We start from the raw sequence: 17863 nt of genomic DNA, 5'->3' as shown, positions 1-17863 counted from the left end.
TGTGGCGCAAAACTGACTGTGTCTGGCTGAAGCCGTTCACAAGCTTGTCTAACTACCAGGCTTCTGATGGGAGAAGGGCTTCCTGAATAGTCAAATGCAAGGTTGAAAGCAGAAGTCAAAGCTTTAAATTGTGTTCAGTCCATTTCTCCAAGTGTCAGAACAAGACCACCTCAAGCTAAATTCTACCGCAGATCTGTTCAATGATGCCATTCCTGTACCTACCAGAGATGAAGCTGGCAAGACTTACCACCATGGTAAAATATCAAGTACAGCTTTACTTGGGAGTGGTCCAGTTGCAGGTGCTGAAAAGCATTTTGACTCTTGTCTTGGCCTGACAGCCATTTTATGTGTGATCTTATTAAGTGCTAGAAACTTCAAGCTTTCCTATGATAAGGTGAGAACATTTTGGAGTTCAGGAGACAAATATGAAAATTCTTGTCTGTTTCTCACACCCCCTCATAACTAGATTATCCTTTTTAATATCTTTGGGGTTGTGTTTTTTCATTCACATGAGATTTCCCCTTGGGTTTTTACCTAGCCTGAGGACTCCATAATAATGAATCAAATTAAATTTCTGGCAGCAGGAGGATAAAATCTCAGGTAAAGACAAAAAATAATTTTTTTTAGAAGTATCACCAATGTCAAAACAAAAAGAAGAAAGAGCATCCCTTGGATGCAAGATATCACAAGTTCAGATCACTAGGCAAGACTTCAGAAAGAGGGAAGGAACTAACACCAAGTATATCCCACATCAAAACACAGGACTCACAGGAAATGAAAAAAGTCACACAGCAGTTATACAGGAACCCCACCCACTTCCCAGAAGCTGTGAATCTTCACATTCCTTGCACACACTTGTCACTGTCCTACCCGTCTGGGCCATGAAAAAAAAAAAAAAAAGACATGTAGCACATCATGAAATCATGTAGCAGCTGGAAGGCTTGGAGGAGACACTGGTGCACTCCATCTCCCTCTCCACCACATTTTCTGGATATGTATTACCTGTGCAAGGTGCCATGTAAATCCTACATTATAAAGCAGACAGGAAGATAAAGCTTGCCCAAGGCTAGCAAAACTTGGAGGCCTGTCTTCTACCTCCCCGAACTGCACCCACCTGCACAGGGGAGGGGTAAAGGAAAAAAAAAAAAAAAAAAAAAAAAAAAGAGGAAGGCAGGAACTTTCAAAGCTCAAGTTCTCAGAAAGCTACTACCAGCTACAGGATGGACCACTTTACCACACACATGGAAGCTGCTGTCAAAACAATTTCAATTTTTACCTCCCAGTGTTCCAGCTGCCGCTGGAGATTTTTCATTGTATCTTCAACCAGGACAGAAGGAAAGTTCTTTCAGTTTGATTGGAAAAATGAGAGTAATATCCAGTCCCAAAATATGAAGACAAAACCAGCTATTCCCAAAAGACTGTGACTATTCCAACTACTTCAGTGGGCAAAAAGTTAGCAATTGTTTCAATTTTCTTAAAAGACTGAGAGGGAGCTATGGTGCATGACTGAAAGATTAGCTAATCCAATACAAAATGAATGCATTTGGAGAAGTGTGGTGCCGAAAGTTCACATTCCAGTTGGGCAGAGTCCCAGTCCTCTTCTACCCCAGACCTCAGCAGCGCTGCCCAAACAACAGCAAAGTTGGAGCAAAAGGGCATTTAGGAAGCACTGAGCCGATTCAGGCTCTGAGAGGGCACGACCAGTTTCAGTGAGCCTTTAGCACTAAGATAATCAGCATTTTGTTTCCACTGCTGTTCAGGTTTATAAATCATCTGAATGCAGTTAATCAAAAAAGACCATGTAAATAAGATGTCCTGCCTTGGACAGGTCTCTGACAGAGTATAGGGGTCACACTGTCAGATGAAGTCATCGAGCCCAGGACACTGAAGCACAGTCAGTCAATGACTGCTTTGTAAGAGTAGGGCATGGAAAGCTATCCTTCTGCCTCACACATCTCCACGAATCCCAACATTTTGCTGAAATATTTTCACCTCTCCAGAAATAAACAGAACTAGTACACCCTGCCTTTTCAAGTGTGTCATAAAAATGCCTAGAAGGACATGGCTTTTGCTAGAATTAGTGCATCTGACAAAGCAATGCACCTAAATCATCCCCATCACATTTCACCTTCACTGAGATCCAAGCCAGCTATAAGATTGCAACTGCTACTGCAAGGCTGCGAGAAATGAGTCAAATAGGTCAGGTTACTGAGACAACGAACCTATGAAGAATCCAGGAATGTGGAAAAATTAAGACACAGAGCACTCAAACACTATTATACTAACAGTTATTGATACCAGTGAACATTACAGTGAAATATCAAACCAATGCAGGGTGGTCAGAAGGAGGATAAAGCAAGGGCGGGAGATTAGGAGGTGGCAGGATCATAGGGCAATTTAGGAGGTAAGAAAAACAGATACGCTTTTGTAAACCTCAAGCAACACATGCATTCCCAAGAGATACAGACAATATTCCTACTAAGGACTAATTGATACACAGTACCTCAGGGATTTAATTAATTACCTCTGTTGCAGAATTACACTAGAGAGGCAACTATCAATGCAGCAGTTACTGAATATTTCAGGCTGACATTTTTCTCCTGAACAAAATGCTGCAAATCATCAATTTTCACTAACTTCAGTCAAACTGCTGCTCAGGTAGATTCTTCAGTTGTTAGCAGTACTGGAACACATCTTAATGTATGAGAGCTCTTCCAATATCAATGTTTATGCAGAACAGGATATTAAGTGCTGTTTGAGGCACATGGTATCTGGCCCCATGTGCCAGGGGTAAGGCCCCGCATGCCTTATAATCACATCCTAAACAAACATTACTCAGATTTATTTTCCTGGGGGACAAAAGTAAAACAGACAGCAAACAACATAAGAAAAGTGACACACATTTCTACCTGCATTTCAGGTAGCTCATCTCTCCTTTATGAATAGAGGCCACTTGAAGGCAATGAAAGTGCATTACAGTGACCTGAGTAACATACTTCTGAGAACCTGTTAGTCTTGAAATCAGTCATCACCTACATATCTTAAGTACACTGAGGCTGAGATGGAACATACAGTACCATTTCTCCTGCTATGTGACTAGCTTCGCTTTGAATGCCATTTAAATTGCATCTAAAAAGCATCTTTATGAGACGCTACAAGATATCCACAAGACTCAAGCTGATATCCTATTACAGTAAGAAGTTGTTTTTAGCCCTGAAGTGACAGTTTATTTAGGGAAAGGAGAAAGAGACTGCACATGTTTTCACACCAACAATTTCCTAGAAATGGTTAAACTGAAACACTACACTTTTATGAGAGCCACCATGCAGCTGCAGATCAATCATGTGCCATTAACGTGGACTAATAGGGAGAAAGGCCAACACGTACACAGTTCTCAGAAGTGAAGCATGAGGAATACTAATGTAATGTTGTTATGATGGAGGCATATGGAAAGGGGCTGAGCAAGAAGGAGCTCAACATCAGGAGCCTTGGATCAGAGTGCCACAAGCAAGAGCCCTGTGCTGGGACAGCTGTTCAGAACTGTGCTGTCAGAGATCCTTTGCAGAAGGTTTGCAGTAGTATTTGGGAATGAAAGAGCTCAGAGCATTTCAGTTTCTCTTTCGATGAGTTACTGACACAAGACAAAAAAAAAGGTGTTTATCTTTCCCAGTCTTCTGTTTTCATAGTACCTTAACAGTCATCTACTCATACTGAGTTAATAAACTACAAAGGCTTAACTGTATCCTTGAACAAGGAACCTCAGAAAGTTACAATGAAACAGGTTTGGATGGGAAAACAGGAATAAATCTAACCTCAGTCCACGGGTTTGTTTGATGTTTGCATATGCCACTCTTATCCCTTACCCCTGGCCCCCACCCACTCCCACACACAATTCCCATCCCTTTTTAAGTCTGATTCAGAGCCCAATAAACTCAGTTGTGAAATTCCCTGTCCCTTAGCCCCCAGTCTTACAAAAATGCCAGTGCTTACTCAAGACTATCTGCACTGAGGGCAGCTGGTCTACTCACATGACTTCAGTTAAACATCTGCAACCTGTACACTCTAAGTTCTTCCCGTGCATCTGTACAAGTTTGTGGGTCAGCTTGTTTCTGTCGGAACACAGAAGAAATCTCAGTATCATCTTTGTTGTGAATGCAAGACAGTTTATTGATAAATAGTATATTTCTTTCTCAGTGAAGTATTAGATAGTGTCATTTGAACAGAAAGTAGTTTATATAGGAATCCTGGAGTTGAATGTGTTTTCAGAGCCCAGAAGTATATCAAAACCAACACATGAAAAAGGCTAGCCTACAAAGAGATACACTATATAAACAGAGAAAGACACAGACTGGTGTGCACTGAAGCACATTTGTAATCCAAACTGTCCCAGAGTAACACAAGGACACAAACCTGAAGACAAATGCAGTCATCCTCTCCCCAATAAATCCGAAAGCAGGCCTTCTAGAATTAACTGATTATAGGTACATAAGAAAAACCTTTAAGCAATAAAGATTTGTAGTTGGCGGAGTGTCACACATTTAATATGCTCTGCTTCCAGCAGCAGTCCTAGCATGCAAGTAAGTTCTCAAACACACATTTTCTTTTTCTCCCCTCTCTCAGCATTGGATAACTTTTGAATATAATGCAATAATTTGTATTAATTAGCATTTTTTTGTTACAGTCAAACATCAGTTCAAGAAGCCAACATCATCGCCCCTATGCAATCAGACTCACAGAGGTACCAAGTATACCTGCCGCTTTTGCTAGGGGTGCTCAGGGTGCTCTTGAAAGACAGACCCCAGACTCCTCCAGGCAGCAGAAATGAAAGCCTACTGTCAAAGTCCAGCAACGCCAGAAGAACTATTAAAAAAGCAGCTCAGCTAAGACTGAACAATCACACCACCTTTACTCCTGTCACCTTACTGACTAAGAAATAGTGGACTGCCTTAACCCTTTTATGAAGCCTGACTAGCATAGCCTTGGACCAGAGAGTTTGGGGACAGAGAAGTCCAGTGGTCCTAGAAGGCAATTCAGACAAAAATCATGTATCCTCAGCAGGGGAATCCAACAAGCTGCCTTTCTTGCAAAAGGGACCCACAACCAAGAATTTCACACTCTTGAGAAAGAGGAGCAGTGAGGTTTTTAACAGGCTCCTGAGCCTCACAAAAGTGCTCAGGAGTCTACACAAGAGTCATGCAGCTTTGAATGTTAGTGGATCGTAACAAGAGTGTATGATCTTTCCTGGCGTGGAAACAACCGGGAGAAGATTAAAAGAAAAAAGCCCACACAACGAAGAACTTGTTTAAGTATTATGGTTAAAAATGACGTGAAGAGAGGCAAGGGGATACAGATCCTAACCAGCCTTTCTTCTGTGACTGCAATAGATAAAGAACCATCTGGTCTCGTAGTCACAAATGCATTCACATCCACTCCTGCTCCACAAAACCCAGGCTGATGTGACTGCCAGCGTGAAGTCACTGAAAACAAGTTAACCCCCTCTTCTCAATTTATCTGGTCTTCGTCTACCTTCACCCCTGTTAGTCTGAAGGGAGAAAACAGGGCTTGCATGCATCAGTGGGGCAGAGCTGAACACAACAGATTTCCATGGCAATGAGATACAGCCTCAGCGAGGAAGGCCTGTTAATAGCTGTGAGGCGATGTGCTCGGCAGAAACAGATTTTTCTATCAGCCAGCCAGAGATAGCAGCTTATGTTCATACGCAAACGTGCAAGGAATCTGATTCTTGGCCTTGTACAACCCCACTGAATTCAGCCAGAGCTACGCCAACGTAGACCACAGCAAGATAAAGACCAGCATTTGGTGTTAGTAGGAAAACTAAATATGTGATATGGAGAGACACTGCCTTTAAGAAGAGTACTCCTAAGACATTCCTCATTAACTGAGCATTTATTGCCAAACTGCAGGAAAACCCAGCACTAGTATGAAAGGGAAAGTAACTGTGTAATGCACAGGTTTGTGCATACTGCACCATTACCTACCACCCGTGCTTTTACCTTCCACAAGCGCACATTTATACACCAGCTCAACCTCTTTATAAATAACCCTGCTGCATTTTGAAAGGGAAGGAGCTGTCATTACCCCAAATTCTACACTGAGGAGTCAATCAGTTGGCCTTTGTGATTTAGGCTCCTTTCCATTAAAATACAGTTAGCAACACTTCCCAACATAACAATTTTATATGCGCTCATTAGTATCGTCCAACCTCAGCTTGGCTTGTAACAGACTGCTAAGTCCTCTGGCCATAATCATGATGAGCTTTGCCTTCATATATAAGGCCGCAGTCTCTAAATACACTGAATTCAATAGGACAAGTCTCAGTTTATAAAGTTAAGAGCATGCACAAGGGTTTGCAGGACCAGAGTCCCAGCAAGGAAGAGAGCCAAGGCCATTACCAAACTTTTCCAAGTCAAGCAGAAAACCAGCAACTGTCCCGCTTACAGTGTATGCTCTGCTGGAAATTTACAAAAAGCCATTTATATCAAGCATAAGAAAAATATGCCATGTACAGTTTATAAAAATATCTGTAACAAACTAAGAACAAAGCCAGAAACTGTCCAAGCAGGCTTAACTGGGCGGGTGCGGAGAGAATAGAGGGGGGGAACGACAAGTAGTTTCATGGGCTATTTTGTAGAGCTGAGCAGCAACAGCCCCATCCTACCGAAGTTTTATTTAAGCCCTACAACTTTTCCCAATGCTGCAGTAGGTACAACTCAAAACAACTTAGAAGTAAGACTCAAAGCAGGCACTGCAAGTGCGAGGCTTTATTTTTTATTATGTGATAGGGCTGTGAAGCTACCAAACACCTGATTTTAATAAACAATCCTCAGTTACATATAAGCATCAGGGCTGCCTCCGACAGGCTCATCCTTCTTCACAGTCCTGCTCAGAGGGACGGTGATTACGACATAGCTACAATACCTTAAGTCAATGGTTTCCCGATTGCCAAGGTATCTGGTAAGCTTAAAGCACAAGCCCCAAGGCTGCTTGCTTCGCTTGAAAAGAAGAGTGACACCTTGTATTGCCACTGTTTATACAGATAGGGTAATTAATTAAAAATTGCACAGTAATGCATTAGATAATAGTCTTATTGTTCCTGTGAATTGAGCTGCTCCAGTTAAACATGATATCACAGCTAAACAATAATCTGCATTTATAGCTTTTTAAAAAAACTTTCTTCTGGCTGCATATGACCTCTGGGCTTCCTCACCGTAGACATTTCCAGCACATCTCAGAGCAAATACCTTCCTGCTGAACCAAAAGCTCATCCCACATTCCCACGCTCTCTGATGCCTAAGCAAGCACTGCGCTGACACCAAACCCGGACTCAAGAGTGACACACAAGGATAATCTCTAGCTGATAAAAATGGCACAACTTCTACACATCTCAGTAACGCGGCAGCACGTGCAGATACCATTCCACAGGTGTGCTTAGCACAGAGCTGTTTACATTAAATACAACTGAAGGGCATTAGCAGGGCTCACTGACGGCGCTGGAGCAGCAGTCATGGGAAACCAGTTTAGAGCCTTAATGAACAGCAGCCATGAGGAAACGCCACAGCTACAAAAGAAGCAAGATTACAGGCTAGCCACCACGTTGTACAACATCCCATCTTGTGGCAGGTAACCTAGGGGTTTGATAGAAAGGATCAGGCAAGCCTATGGAAGTCAATCCCAATTTCGTCAGCCTTCAACGCGGTGGGCAGGTGGGGGCTGCCGAGCGCACACCTGAACTGGCTTGAGGCTCACCTACCTGCTTCAGGAGGAACTTATCCTCTGCATTGATCTTGAGGGAGACAGCCAGGTGGATGGCAGAGAGCACTACCCCGCTGATGACCGCAGCCCGCATCCGCACCGGCAGCAGCGTGTAGATGCTGTAGATAAAGAAGACGGTCCACCAGATGCCCTCCGAAGCGCTCCTGGGCCACACCAGCAGAACCCCTACCACTTGCACTGCCAGGATCACCAGGATGACAGAGTAGCATGCCAACCACATATGGTCCTGGTGGAAGTTGTTGCGGTTGCACACTATGCACAGCACCACCATCAGCAGGATGGCCAGGGAGAGCACCACGATGTAGGATACCTCATAGTGGCCATGCGCGGCATGGAAGATCAGCATCACCATGCAGACCAGCACCAGCACAGCCATGAGCATGGTGAGGCTGCTCTGGTTGAGCCGGAAAAAGTAGCGCTGATAGAGGCGCTCCAGTTTCTCTGACTGGAACTTCTTGGACCTGAAGATTTGCAGCAAGCTGCTGCAACAGCTGCCCATGGAGAAGGCTACCTCGGAGTCCCCCTCGTCCCCGTCCTCCTCCTCCAGCTCCTCAATCTTGGCCTTGATGCGTCTCTCCTCCAGCCCCAGCTCCACGGACCGGGGCCGTACCTCCCCCTGCTCCCCCAGCTGCCCGGGGCTGGCATTGTTGGGGGCAGCGGGGGAATCACCGCTGGGCGGGTGGCGGGACCGGTGACGTTGGCTGTCGTCACTGTGCTCCTGCCAGGCAGATTTGGACCTAAAGCTCATCATCCTGCAGCCGCTCTCCCCACGACTCCTGCTCGCCTGGGGTTCGTAGTCTTCCTCATTCCTCCACCTGCTCGACATGCGGGAGGCCTTCTTGCTGGAGGACCTGTTGGGAGGCGGTGGGTAGGAGTAGCCATTGGCCCGGGCCTCTGCTTCACCCCAGGCCGAGCGGTGCTGCTCGGTGCCTGCCCAGGGCGCGGGGCCGCCGAAGCCCGGGGGGCTGACGCTGTTGGAGCGGGACATGCCCTGAGGCAAGGGGCAGCGGGCGAGGGGACAACTCCGAGGGCTCCCCCGCCACCGGGGGCGAGCAGCTGGTAGAAAACCCCAAAAGTGAGCAGGGGAAGAGAAAAAAAAAGAGAGGGGGAAGAAAAAAAAAAAAAAAAGGCAAAACCCGCAAACGCCCCCCAAAGCCTCCGGTGCGGCCGGGCGTCCCCCGGAGCCGGGGTCTCCCCGGCGGGGCCCTCAGGGCAGCGCGGCGGCGGGCGCCATCGCCGGCCCCGTGTGCTTCGACACCGCCGAGCGAGCTCGGCACCGCCGGGGCCGGGACGCGCCCCCCCGCCTCAGGGAAGCTCGCCCTCAGCCGAGCGGCGGCAGCGGCCGCGGGGGCTCCGGGCGCCGCGGGGGAGCCGCATCGCAGCGCGGTGTGCCGGCCCGCCACCCGGGGCCGGGCGGCTTCGCCGCGGGCCGGTCGCGGGGAGGGCACGGAGGCTTAGGTTCGTCGGGCCGCGGCGGCAGCCAGCGGCGGGAGCATCCCCTGCCGTGGGGGCGCTGGGTGCGGCGGGGGGGCTGTCCGGGGCGGGCCGGGCTACGGCGGCGGCGGCGGCGCCCCTGCCTCGCCTCCCAGCGGCGGAGCCCCGGCGGCAAGGCAGAGCCGGCGGCAGCCGCGCTGCTCATGCACACGGCGGCCGCCGCCGCTACGCCGCGGTGCCTTCGGGCGGCGGGAGCGCCTCTTCCACGGGCACCGAGAACGGGGAAAAACGAGCGAATCTAAAGGGAAAAGAGAGAGGAGGAAAAAAGAAAAAAAAGGCGGGGGCTCGGCGCTCCCTCCGCCGCGCTGTCAGAGGGACAGAGAGGCGCCGGCGCGGGACTACGGGCAGTAGCAGCGGACCGCGTTCGCCTCTGCCAGGGACGGCGGCGGCAGCGGCCCGCCCCGGCCCCGCGCCTCTTTGTACTCCCCATTCAACCGGGCGCCGGCCGCGCCGGCCCCCGCCACCGCCCCCCTCCGGCCCCCATTGGCGCGCCCCCCACCGCCGCCCGTCGCCATTGGTCGCCGCCGCCAGCCGGCCCGCCAATGCGCGCGGCCGAGGGGCGGGCCGCCGCACAGAGACCGTTAACTCCTTCGGCGCTGCAGGCGCCGCGCCGGCCGTTGGCGCCTCCCGGGGGCGCTCCCTGAGGCGCCTCCCCGGCGGCCTGGCTGAGGTGACCCCCAGGACAGTCCCCGCCGTAACGGGAGGCAAACGGGGCTACCGCCGTGTTCTGCCTCAGCTTCAGGGCTGTGAGCGCTTGTGTGGTGGCTTTCCGCGGAGGAAGCAGGGAGAGGGGAACCGCGTCGTGCTCAGGATGACGGCAGCATTGACACCAGGCACCGGTGGCCAAAACACTGGTGAACAGAGGTAAAGCCCTCCAGACACCTCTCCCAACCTCGGTACCTGTCACTGGACCTACTACTAACGCAGCGATTAAGGCTAAAGTACAAATAGAGGCTTTTGGGGTTTGTGTTTTGTTTTGTTCTGTTTTGCCCAACCACCTGAACTACAGCCCACCTCTTCCCCTGCAAGCAATGTGACATGGCCTTACCAGAGGGTATGTTCTCTAACCTGGTTAGCCAGGCTGGTTGGGGGGCATGGAGAGGATGCCACAGCAGTTCCCAACGCATTTCAAACACCAGGCTCTTCTACGCTGTTCTTTCAGATGATCTGCTCTTTCTGCAGATGTGAGTTAGCCAATTAATGATTAACAGTGTTTTGAAGGTAAGCATCGTATGTACTAAGAATAATATTACCGCTTGATGTTCTTGTCATGTTTTATTAAAAACAAACTGCCAAATCAGATAACTGCTTAGCTTAAGTAGCTGAAACTCGTAATTATCTAGATGCGAGAGCAGGGATTTTAGATGTTTGGACAAACAAGTAGCCCTTTGTAGTAGTGCTGAAGCTGTGGTTATCGAGGGACAGAGGTAAGGCAAGGTTTGTAGAGTGGATACAGTTGGAAAAAACAGATGACCTTCCAAACACAGGCCCTTCACATGTTCTTTACACTTGCAAGTAACTCCACAAACTACAGCATTTTAGGCCTTTCTGCATTTCAGTGAAGGTTTGTAAAAACATGTGCTGAATTTCACCAGCTCATTCAACAGAACATGGTTTACTTACCAGGAATGCACTGTTAAAGATTTTCACTATAAAAATGCATGCAACTATTACAGCGGTGCTCACTTCTGTGGCATTTTCCTCCTAGATGCTACATACTGCACCCGATCAAGATTGATCCCTTTCCATGAGGAGACATTTTCATACATAAATACTACTGTCTTTCAGATGGAATTTATCTTTTCTTGGGATATTATACAACACTGTCACTATCCATACACTAGAGTAGAATAAAGCTGAAGAATTCTGTGGCTGGTTACTCTGGCTGTACAATGCCTGAACTCTAGGGATAAAGACAGTGAAATGATTCTTCAGTGAGTCTTAAATTGGGCCAGGTCTTTTTGTTTTGTACACAAAGTCCCATTTTGGAGTTGTTCTCTCAAAGCCAGCAGAAAAAGATCTCACTTTTCATGAAAATGTGCAACTGTAAAACCAAGGGAGAAAGGTGACCCACATGAACTTAATGTTTAAAATTAATTCTGCTTAACAGAAAATGACTGTTTAACCCCAGCCAGAAACTAAGCCCCACACAGCCACTTGCTCACTCCCCTCACCTCCGCTGGGATGGGGAAGAGAATCAGAAGAGTAAAAGTGAGAAAACTTATGGGTTGAGACAAAGACAGTTTAATAGGCAAAGCAAAAGCCACAACAACAGCAAAGGAAAATAAGGAATTCATTCACTCCTTCCCATGGGCAGGCAGGTGTTCAGCCACCTCCTGGAAAGCAGGGCTCCATCACACGTAACGGTTACTAGGGAAGACAAACACCATTGCCCTGAGTGTCCTCCCCTTCCTTCTTCTTTCCCCAGGTTTATACGCTGAGCATGATGTCACGTGGTGCGGGCCACCCTTTGGTTAGTTGGGGACAGCTGTCCCAGCTGTGCTGCCTCCCAACCTCTTGGGCACCCCCAGCCCATGCGCTGGTGGGGTGGTGCAAGAAGCAGAAGAGGCCTTGCCTCTGTGTAAGCACTGCTCAGCAGTAATAAAAATATCTCCACCTTATCAACACTGTTTTCAGCACAAATCCAAAACATAGCTACTATGAGGAAAATTACCTCTATCCCAGCCAAAACCAGCCCAATGACTAAGTAGGTATGCATAAGAACCAGGCACGTTCCAGATCCAACACCGACACCTTACTACACTTAGTTCTGGATATCAACAAAGCATTGCTCAGGTATTGGGCCAAATAACTCTAAGGTTCTTATGTTTCACCACTGGAGCTAAGTCAAGTGTTACTTAGCTTTTGCATCGTGACAGCCTCTGGAAGCCTGAATCCAAGGCAGGATTCCACTGTACAGTAAACTACAGCCCCTTCTCCAGAAAGTTTACATATACAGGTACCAGAAACTGGTAGTCTCAGTTCTAGAGTATCATTCATGTTTCTTTTCACTATGTCATTTTGTTTGAGACATGAATAGTTTTGCTTTTTTCTAATGTTACAATAATGCTAAAGCTGAAGACATCAAAGTTTTGGTTGGTTGGTTGGTTTTTTGAACTTCCTTAGCTGGAGGGGGAAAAAGCTATGTCCTCACTAGAGGGGAAAAAATTCAACCAAAAGTTTATAACTTTAAAAACAGGTAGGTAAATATGAGGTGTTGAGTTTACAGAAAGGTAATGGAGCAGCTAGAAGAGATTCTGCAAGAAATCTATGACTTATGAAAACAATAAGGATGCTGTATTCAAAGCAAAGAAGTGCCAAATAATCAGGCAGTTCATACAATGAGGACGTATAGAGCTATGACAAAGATGATGTAAGATTCCATACAGATAGTAAAAATCTTAAAATGAATGCCTACTTTTAGGTGATCCTATTACTGCATCTTGTATCTTGGAACTGTAGTAGAAGAAAGGTAACTAGTAGAATAATGTGATATTAAGGATACAGATTATCATATGGACATCTTACCTATAGCTTTTGTTTTAACACGCAGTTTCTTTGAGCCCTCGCTCTTGTTTCTAATTCAGGAACCTGATTACAAATGGCAGATAAGGAACTATGTTTGTCTCACCTGAAAGAGGTATGTGAGAAAGCAAAACCACAGCATATCCTGGGTGGCTGTGAAGTAATTTATAAACACATCTAACATTTATTGTAAGAACATTCAGGTGATTATTCTCAATAAATTATACATAGATAGCAGTCACCTTTTCCCTTCATAACTTAGTCCAGTCAATTTCAGAAGAATGACTGTAAAAGTAAGGAGCTTCTTATATCTCAGTCCCAACAGGCTATTTACAAATTATGACCTTAGTCAATACAAGCATTCTTTGTATTCTAATCTATAAAAAGAGAATATGTACTTGCTCTGTTCAGAGATCAACAAACACAAATATCACAAGACTTAGTAGTGCCAAAACAGAGAAACTTACTACTCCTTATCCTGAAAAGCTAATGTTCCACCTTCCACTCCAGCCTAGCCTTCCCAAATTCTATTCCCCCAATCATAAAAGCTATTCCTTTTTATGGAGGGAGCAAAATTCCATTGGTTACCTTCAATCGTAATTTCTTAAAATTCTGGATTAAAATAGAACCCTGCCTCTTCAGGCTTCTGTCTTTTTCAAAAAGTATTTATCGGGTTAAAATAATACCTAAATGGAAACAGACACATGGAAGAGTTAGAGAACGCTAGCACAAAATTACTAGAATGATATCAACTCCACAAGATCCTTCAGGAAGCCATGAGAGAAACAAGTGTCGTCAGAGCTAAGTGAAGGACAGATCTAAAGTTCTTCAACACACAAACGGTTCACACAAATTCTGATTTCGGTTGTAGTCTCAAATCTGTATCAAAACAATTTTTACTTTATTATCATGTGCAGAATACAAACATTAGCATTCATTCTTTGCGTTATTCACTTAAAACAGGGAATAACATCTAGATAGTGACCTCAGAACACACATCACACTTTCACTTTTCATGGCCTTCATGCACTACAAGATTCATTGAAGTATTAAATCCAGAACTCCAAAATATCTATGCTCCCTAAATTAGTGAAGCTTTTATAAAACAGGTTCTTGGTCCTTTCACTGACTATCTTTGCATAGTCCAAAGCAGCCCTCTGAAACCCAGAGTTCATAAAAGACTCCAACTTGGAGGCATGAAATACTGAAACTGAACAAGCTTCTATTATATATTCTCTTGCTCTCCCCTGCCCCCTAATGTGATGATTCACAAGGAATTAGAACCAAAAGTGAGTAGGAAACTGTGAAAACACAAAACCACAGCCATTTAAAAAATAAACAAGAAGCCCAACCCAAAACAACCTGACTCATCACTGACTTAGGTTTTTTTAGGGGTATTAGGGGTACATAAAAGCCTAGCAAGACAAGGTGCTTATTGAATCAGGTTTCTCAGCTTTTTCACAGCAGCATCCACATTTCACACCAAATGCAGAACTAAAAACATTTGCATTCTTATGCTGTTGAGGACAAGCTATAGCTGGGATGCAGATCTGCAACACAGGCATATGCACATATGCAATACAAGAGGATTGCATCATGCAATTCGCTATAACACAAGTAATTCATGTGGTCATTCACAGGGATTTCACATAATCCTGACATTAAGAAAAAAGTAGCCAAGAATTCCAGGTCTTTACAAAGATTGTGAACCCAGCAACTCATGCATTAACTGTAGCCCATATATACCTAGTCAGTATTCAGCCTTGCCAGCTCACCTATGGATAACATCAAAGCCATGTTAGCATGGCTGATGTATGACTCCTGTAGCCTGTATGAAGCTCAGAGCAGAAAAATTATGCTTCTGGCACATAGGCTACACAGTTTTAAGCTAGTTTATCAAATACCTTTACACAGTCTGTAAGAAGGCTCAGTCTTACATTCCAGTTATGAAATTACTATACTTACTTGCAGTACAAGCACAAATAATTAAGGGGCACCAATAGTTAAGGTCATACACACCTAAAATGGACATGTGTGATAGGCCTCTCATTATAGCACTAAGCACACCAGCAACTCATCAAGTTCTACTACCACAAAGACTAGCTTCGGTACACCTGAAAATGGCCCAGAGTCAGCTGGTTTTGCCCATCAAATTTACATTGAAAAAAACCTCAGACTGATACTGTTGTAATTTTGTAAAGAACCACAAAAGAGCGCATGGAGAAGTGTTATTATGTGCACAAGACTAGCAAAACCTAGTCTCAAATGTTTTAAATCTTATTTTCCATGTCTACCCCCCTCCTTATTTACTCTGACATGAGATCAGCACATGCTGTAGGTGGTCTGCAGCTAGGCACAGGCACAAGTTGTAGAACTTCTGAGACTTCTGCCCTTCTTTCAAATCTGGCGAGTACTTTTTAGTGACTGTAATCCCAGTGAGGAACAGGTAAATAGGCCAGAAAAAAACCTGCCTGTCCTGTATTCATGAGAAAGCCAAGCTTGAATAAAAATATACAAAACCAGACTTTTTTTAAAGTTATTCTGAATTACACAGCTTCTATGGGCTGATAACAATATGTTGTATTGTATGTTTATTCTTAAAAATTAATATAATAGGACTGCAATGATAGTTTATTAGGCAAACAGGTATCAGTTTAAAACATATAGCTGAGAATAACTAAATAATATTATTTTTAACACCAGCAATAGGTAGTAGTTTTACATCTTTCCACTAGCAATTTCCTGAATATCTGGCAAGCTGTGGCCTGATCTGCAGACATGTATCACCAGGAACCTGGAGCATGCTGGCCCACGAGTGCTTACGTCCACCCCGTGTTTGTACGCACCTGTACAGCTGGAGCAGATTTCCACATATCCTTTGATTTTACAATACTTTTTGAAGAATAATTCAATCACCTTCAGATTGCACAGTTTACTTCTGGTAGCACTTTGACAATATAAGATGTTAATTTCCAATCTCACTAAGTAAACTAACTAGCAATGTCTTTCAATTTCACATCCATTTTCTTGCTGATGCAAGAAAGCTTTTTCCACTGTTCCAGTTTGCTAACTTCAGAACAGTTAAGTGCTTTGTTTATGTAATTTAAACTGCATACAAAAAAAAAAGCTGAGTAAGGAAACACCTTTAATACTCAAACCAGTAGCTTTCCCAGAAGTTCTTTATACACAGGAGCAGAGGACTGAAACAGAGCACATACACCAGTGCATCCAATTCCCCATAATCGTGCAATAAACACCTGCTGAAGAATGAAAGGGACTTCATGTCATCAGCACACCAGAAAAAAAACATTGCAGCATTTCCATTAAGTGCTGTTATTCTGCCCTAAAAAAACCCCAACCAACCAAAAAAGATCCCAAAACCAAACATCCCCCCTAAACAAACAAACAAAAACCCCAACTACTGGATACCAAAGAAAAAAAAGAAAGTTTCATATTTTGCCAACTCCTAAATATTCTTTAGGAAGCACAATGGTAGCTCTGTATCCTCTAGTACCTCTCCTCTTCTTCTATCTCCTCCTTTTATTGATTGTCATTTAGTAGATAAGACCAGCACTCAGTCTCTCTCGTCCAGTAAGTGAAAAGGCTATATTTTACCTGAAGAAACCTTTAAAAGGAAAACTGATTTCATACAAGCAACCTAGTGTTAGGCTGACTGGAAGGCCCTCCACTTCCTGTATCTTCTCCACGACTGAATTTTTTGTAGGCATGCTAGAATCAGAAGAAACAGAAGGCTGACCTTTAAATGGACATCAACTTAAAACTAATTTTGAAGAAGATACCTGAAATTCTGTATAGATACGGTTTTTTTTCGTCAGATTATCACTCACTGTTTTTACGGTGCCCAAGAGGCTGAATGCAGGTTACAGAGCAAATATGATTCTTCAAGTTCAAGTGTTCAAACTAGAAAATGTCAGTATTAAAGTTTTTAATGTAAACTTGTGATATTTATATATAGTGACTATAATATTTAACAGTGCCTAAATGATAGCTACAGATGGTTTGCAGAAGATTGTGCAGACTTGTCTGAAGCAGGAGTCAGAAAGACAGGACAAAATGCAATTCAGCTGAATAAGCCTCTGCAAAATCTTCCACCAACTGATTTCCTGGTAATAACATCCTCATGTAGTACCAGCTAATGTAAAATTTCTATGTACAAACTATACAGAGTTAATGTAACCTACAGAGAGGCAGTTTGTTGTGACAGAGTTTGTGCAAGTGTAACTAGACATAGAAGGGTTTCTTAATATTGTGAATTATGCTTTTATAGTGGAAGACTGAAATAAAATGCATCTACTTAAAACACTAGAAAGATTAAGATATAACATTGACAGTAACATCTCTTTCCCTAATATTAGCACATTATCAGTGTCAGCACATCAAAGAGAAAAGCACACCTCTGACAATACTAGTGCCCAGCTAACTTGTGAAGACATAAAAAGGTCTTTCACATCTGGAGAGGGAAGTATTATTCTGGAAATCAGTGACCAACTGTTTTAATAGAGTTTTAAATTTTCTATCCCCGTTTTCAATTCCAACTGCTTCCAGGCAGCCTTCAGAAACCACTACAGAAGCTTTATTAATTCTCTCACTACACATCTAGAAGTCTTCTGACAAGTGCAGAAGAGTGTTTGTTTAGGAGATAGGAAGTAGAATTTAAAAGCCACTTAATCTTGAATGGAAGTTCCAGGCAGTCGGGTGGCTTGAATCAATCAATCCCAACTCTAGAAATGCTCAGTCCATATCAAATGAAACTGAATCACACAGATACTCACACCTTTCTATTTATACTCGGCATACCAGCACAGATCCTTCCTGGAGTCTTATCTCAAGAACTGCCAATGCTTCATTTAAGATGAGCCTTAAATGCTACTGTGAAATTAATTTCCTTACAAACACAGAATCCTTATCCTTTTCAGACTTTTTAACATTACCCTAGGTTAACTGAAATAGTTTCCACACATACTGTTTTCAAAATGCAAAGAGGAAACACAAACACCCAGTAATAGTTATTCTAAGGCACAAATGGAGT

At 44.4% G+C, this 17863-nt stretch overlaps 1 protein-coding gene across 1 annotated transcript in view; it reads right to left on the bottom strand.

Moving 5' to 3' along the window:
• ADCY5 (adenylate cyclase 5) overlaps positions 1–9720 on the bottom strand; it is a 215869-nt gene extending 206149 nt beyond the window's left edge. The window contains exon 1 of the mRNA XM_064451210.1: positions 7772–9720. Coding sequence (XP_064307280.1) covers positions 7772–8782 — 1011 coding nt within the window. The 5' untranslated portion in view covers positions 8783–9720. The remainder of the gene's footprint in view (positions 1–7771) is intronic.
• Positions 9721–17863: the final 8143 nt, after the last annotated feature.

This window comes from Phalacrocorax carbo, chromosome 5, assembly GCF_963921805.1.
Source record: "Phalacrocorax carbo chromosome 5, bPhaCar2.1, whole genome shotgun sequence".
Classification (NCBI taxonomy): Eukaryota; Metazoa; Chordata; class Aves; order Suliformes; family Phalacrocoracidae; genus Phalacrocorax; species Phalacrocorax carbo.
Note: the sequence above shows the minus strand (reverse complement) of the source record. Positions and strands in the feature narration are given on the sequence as shown.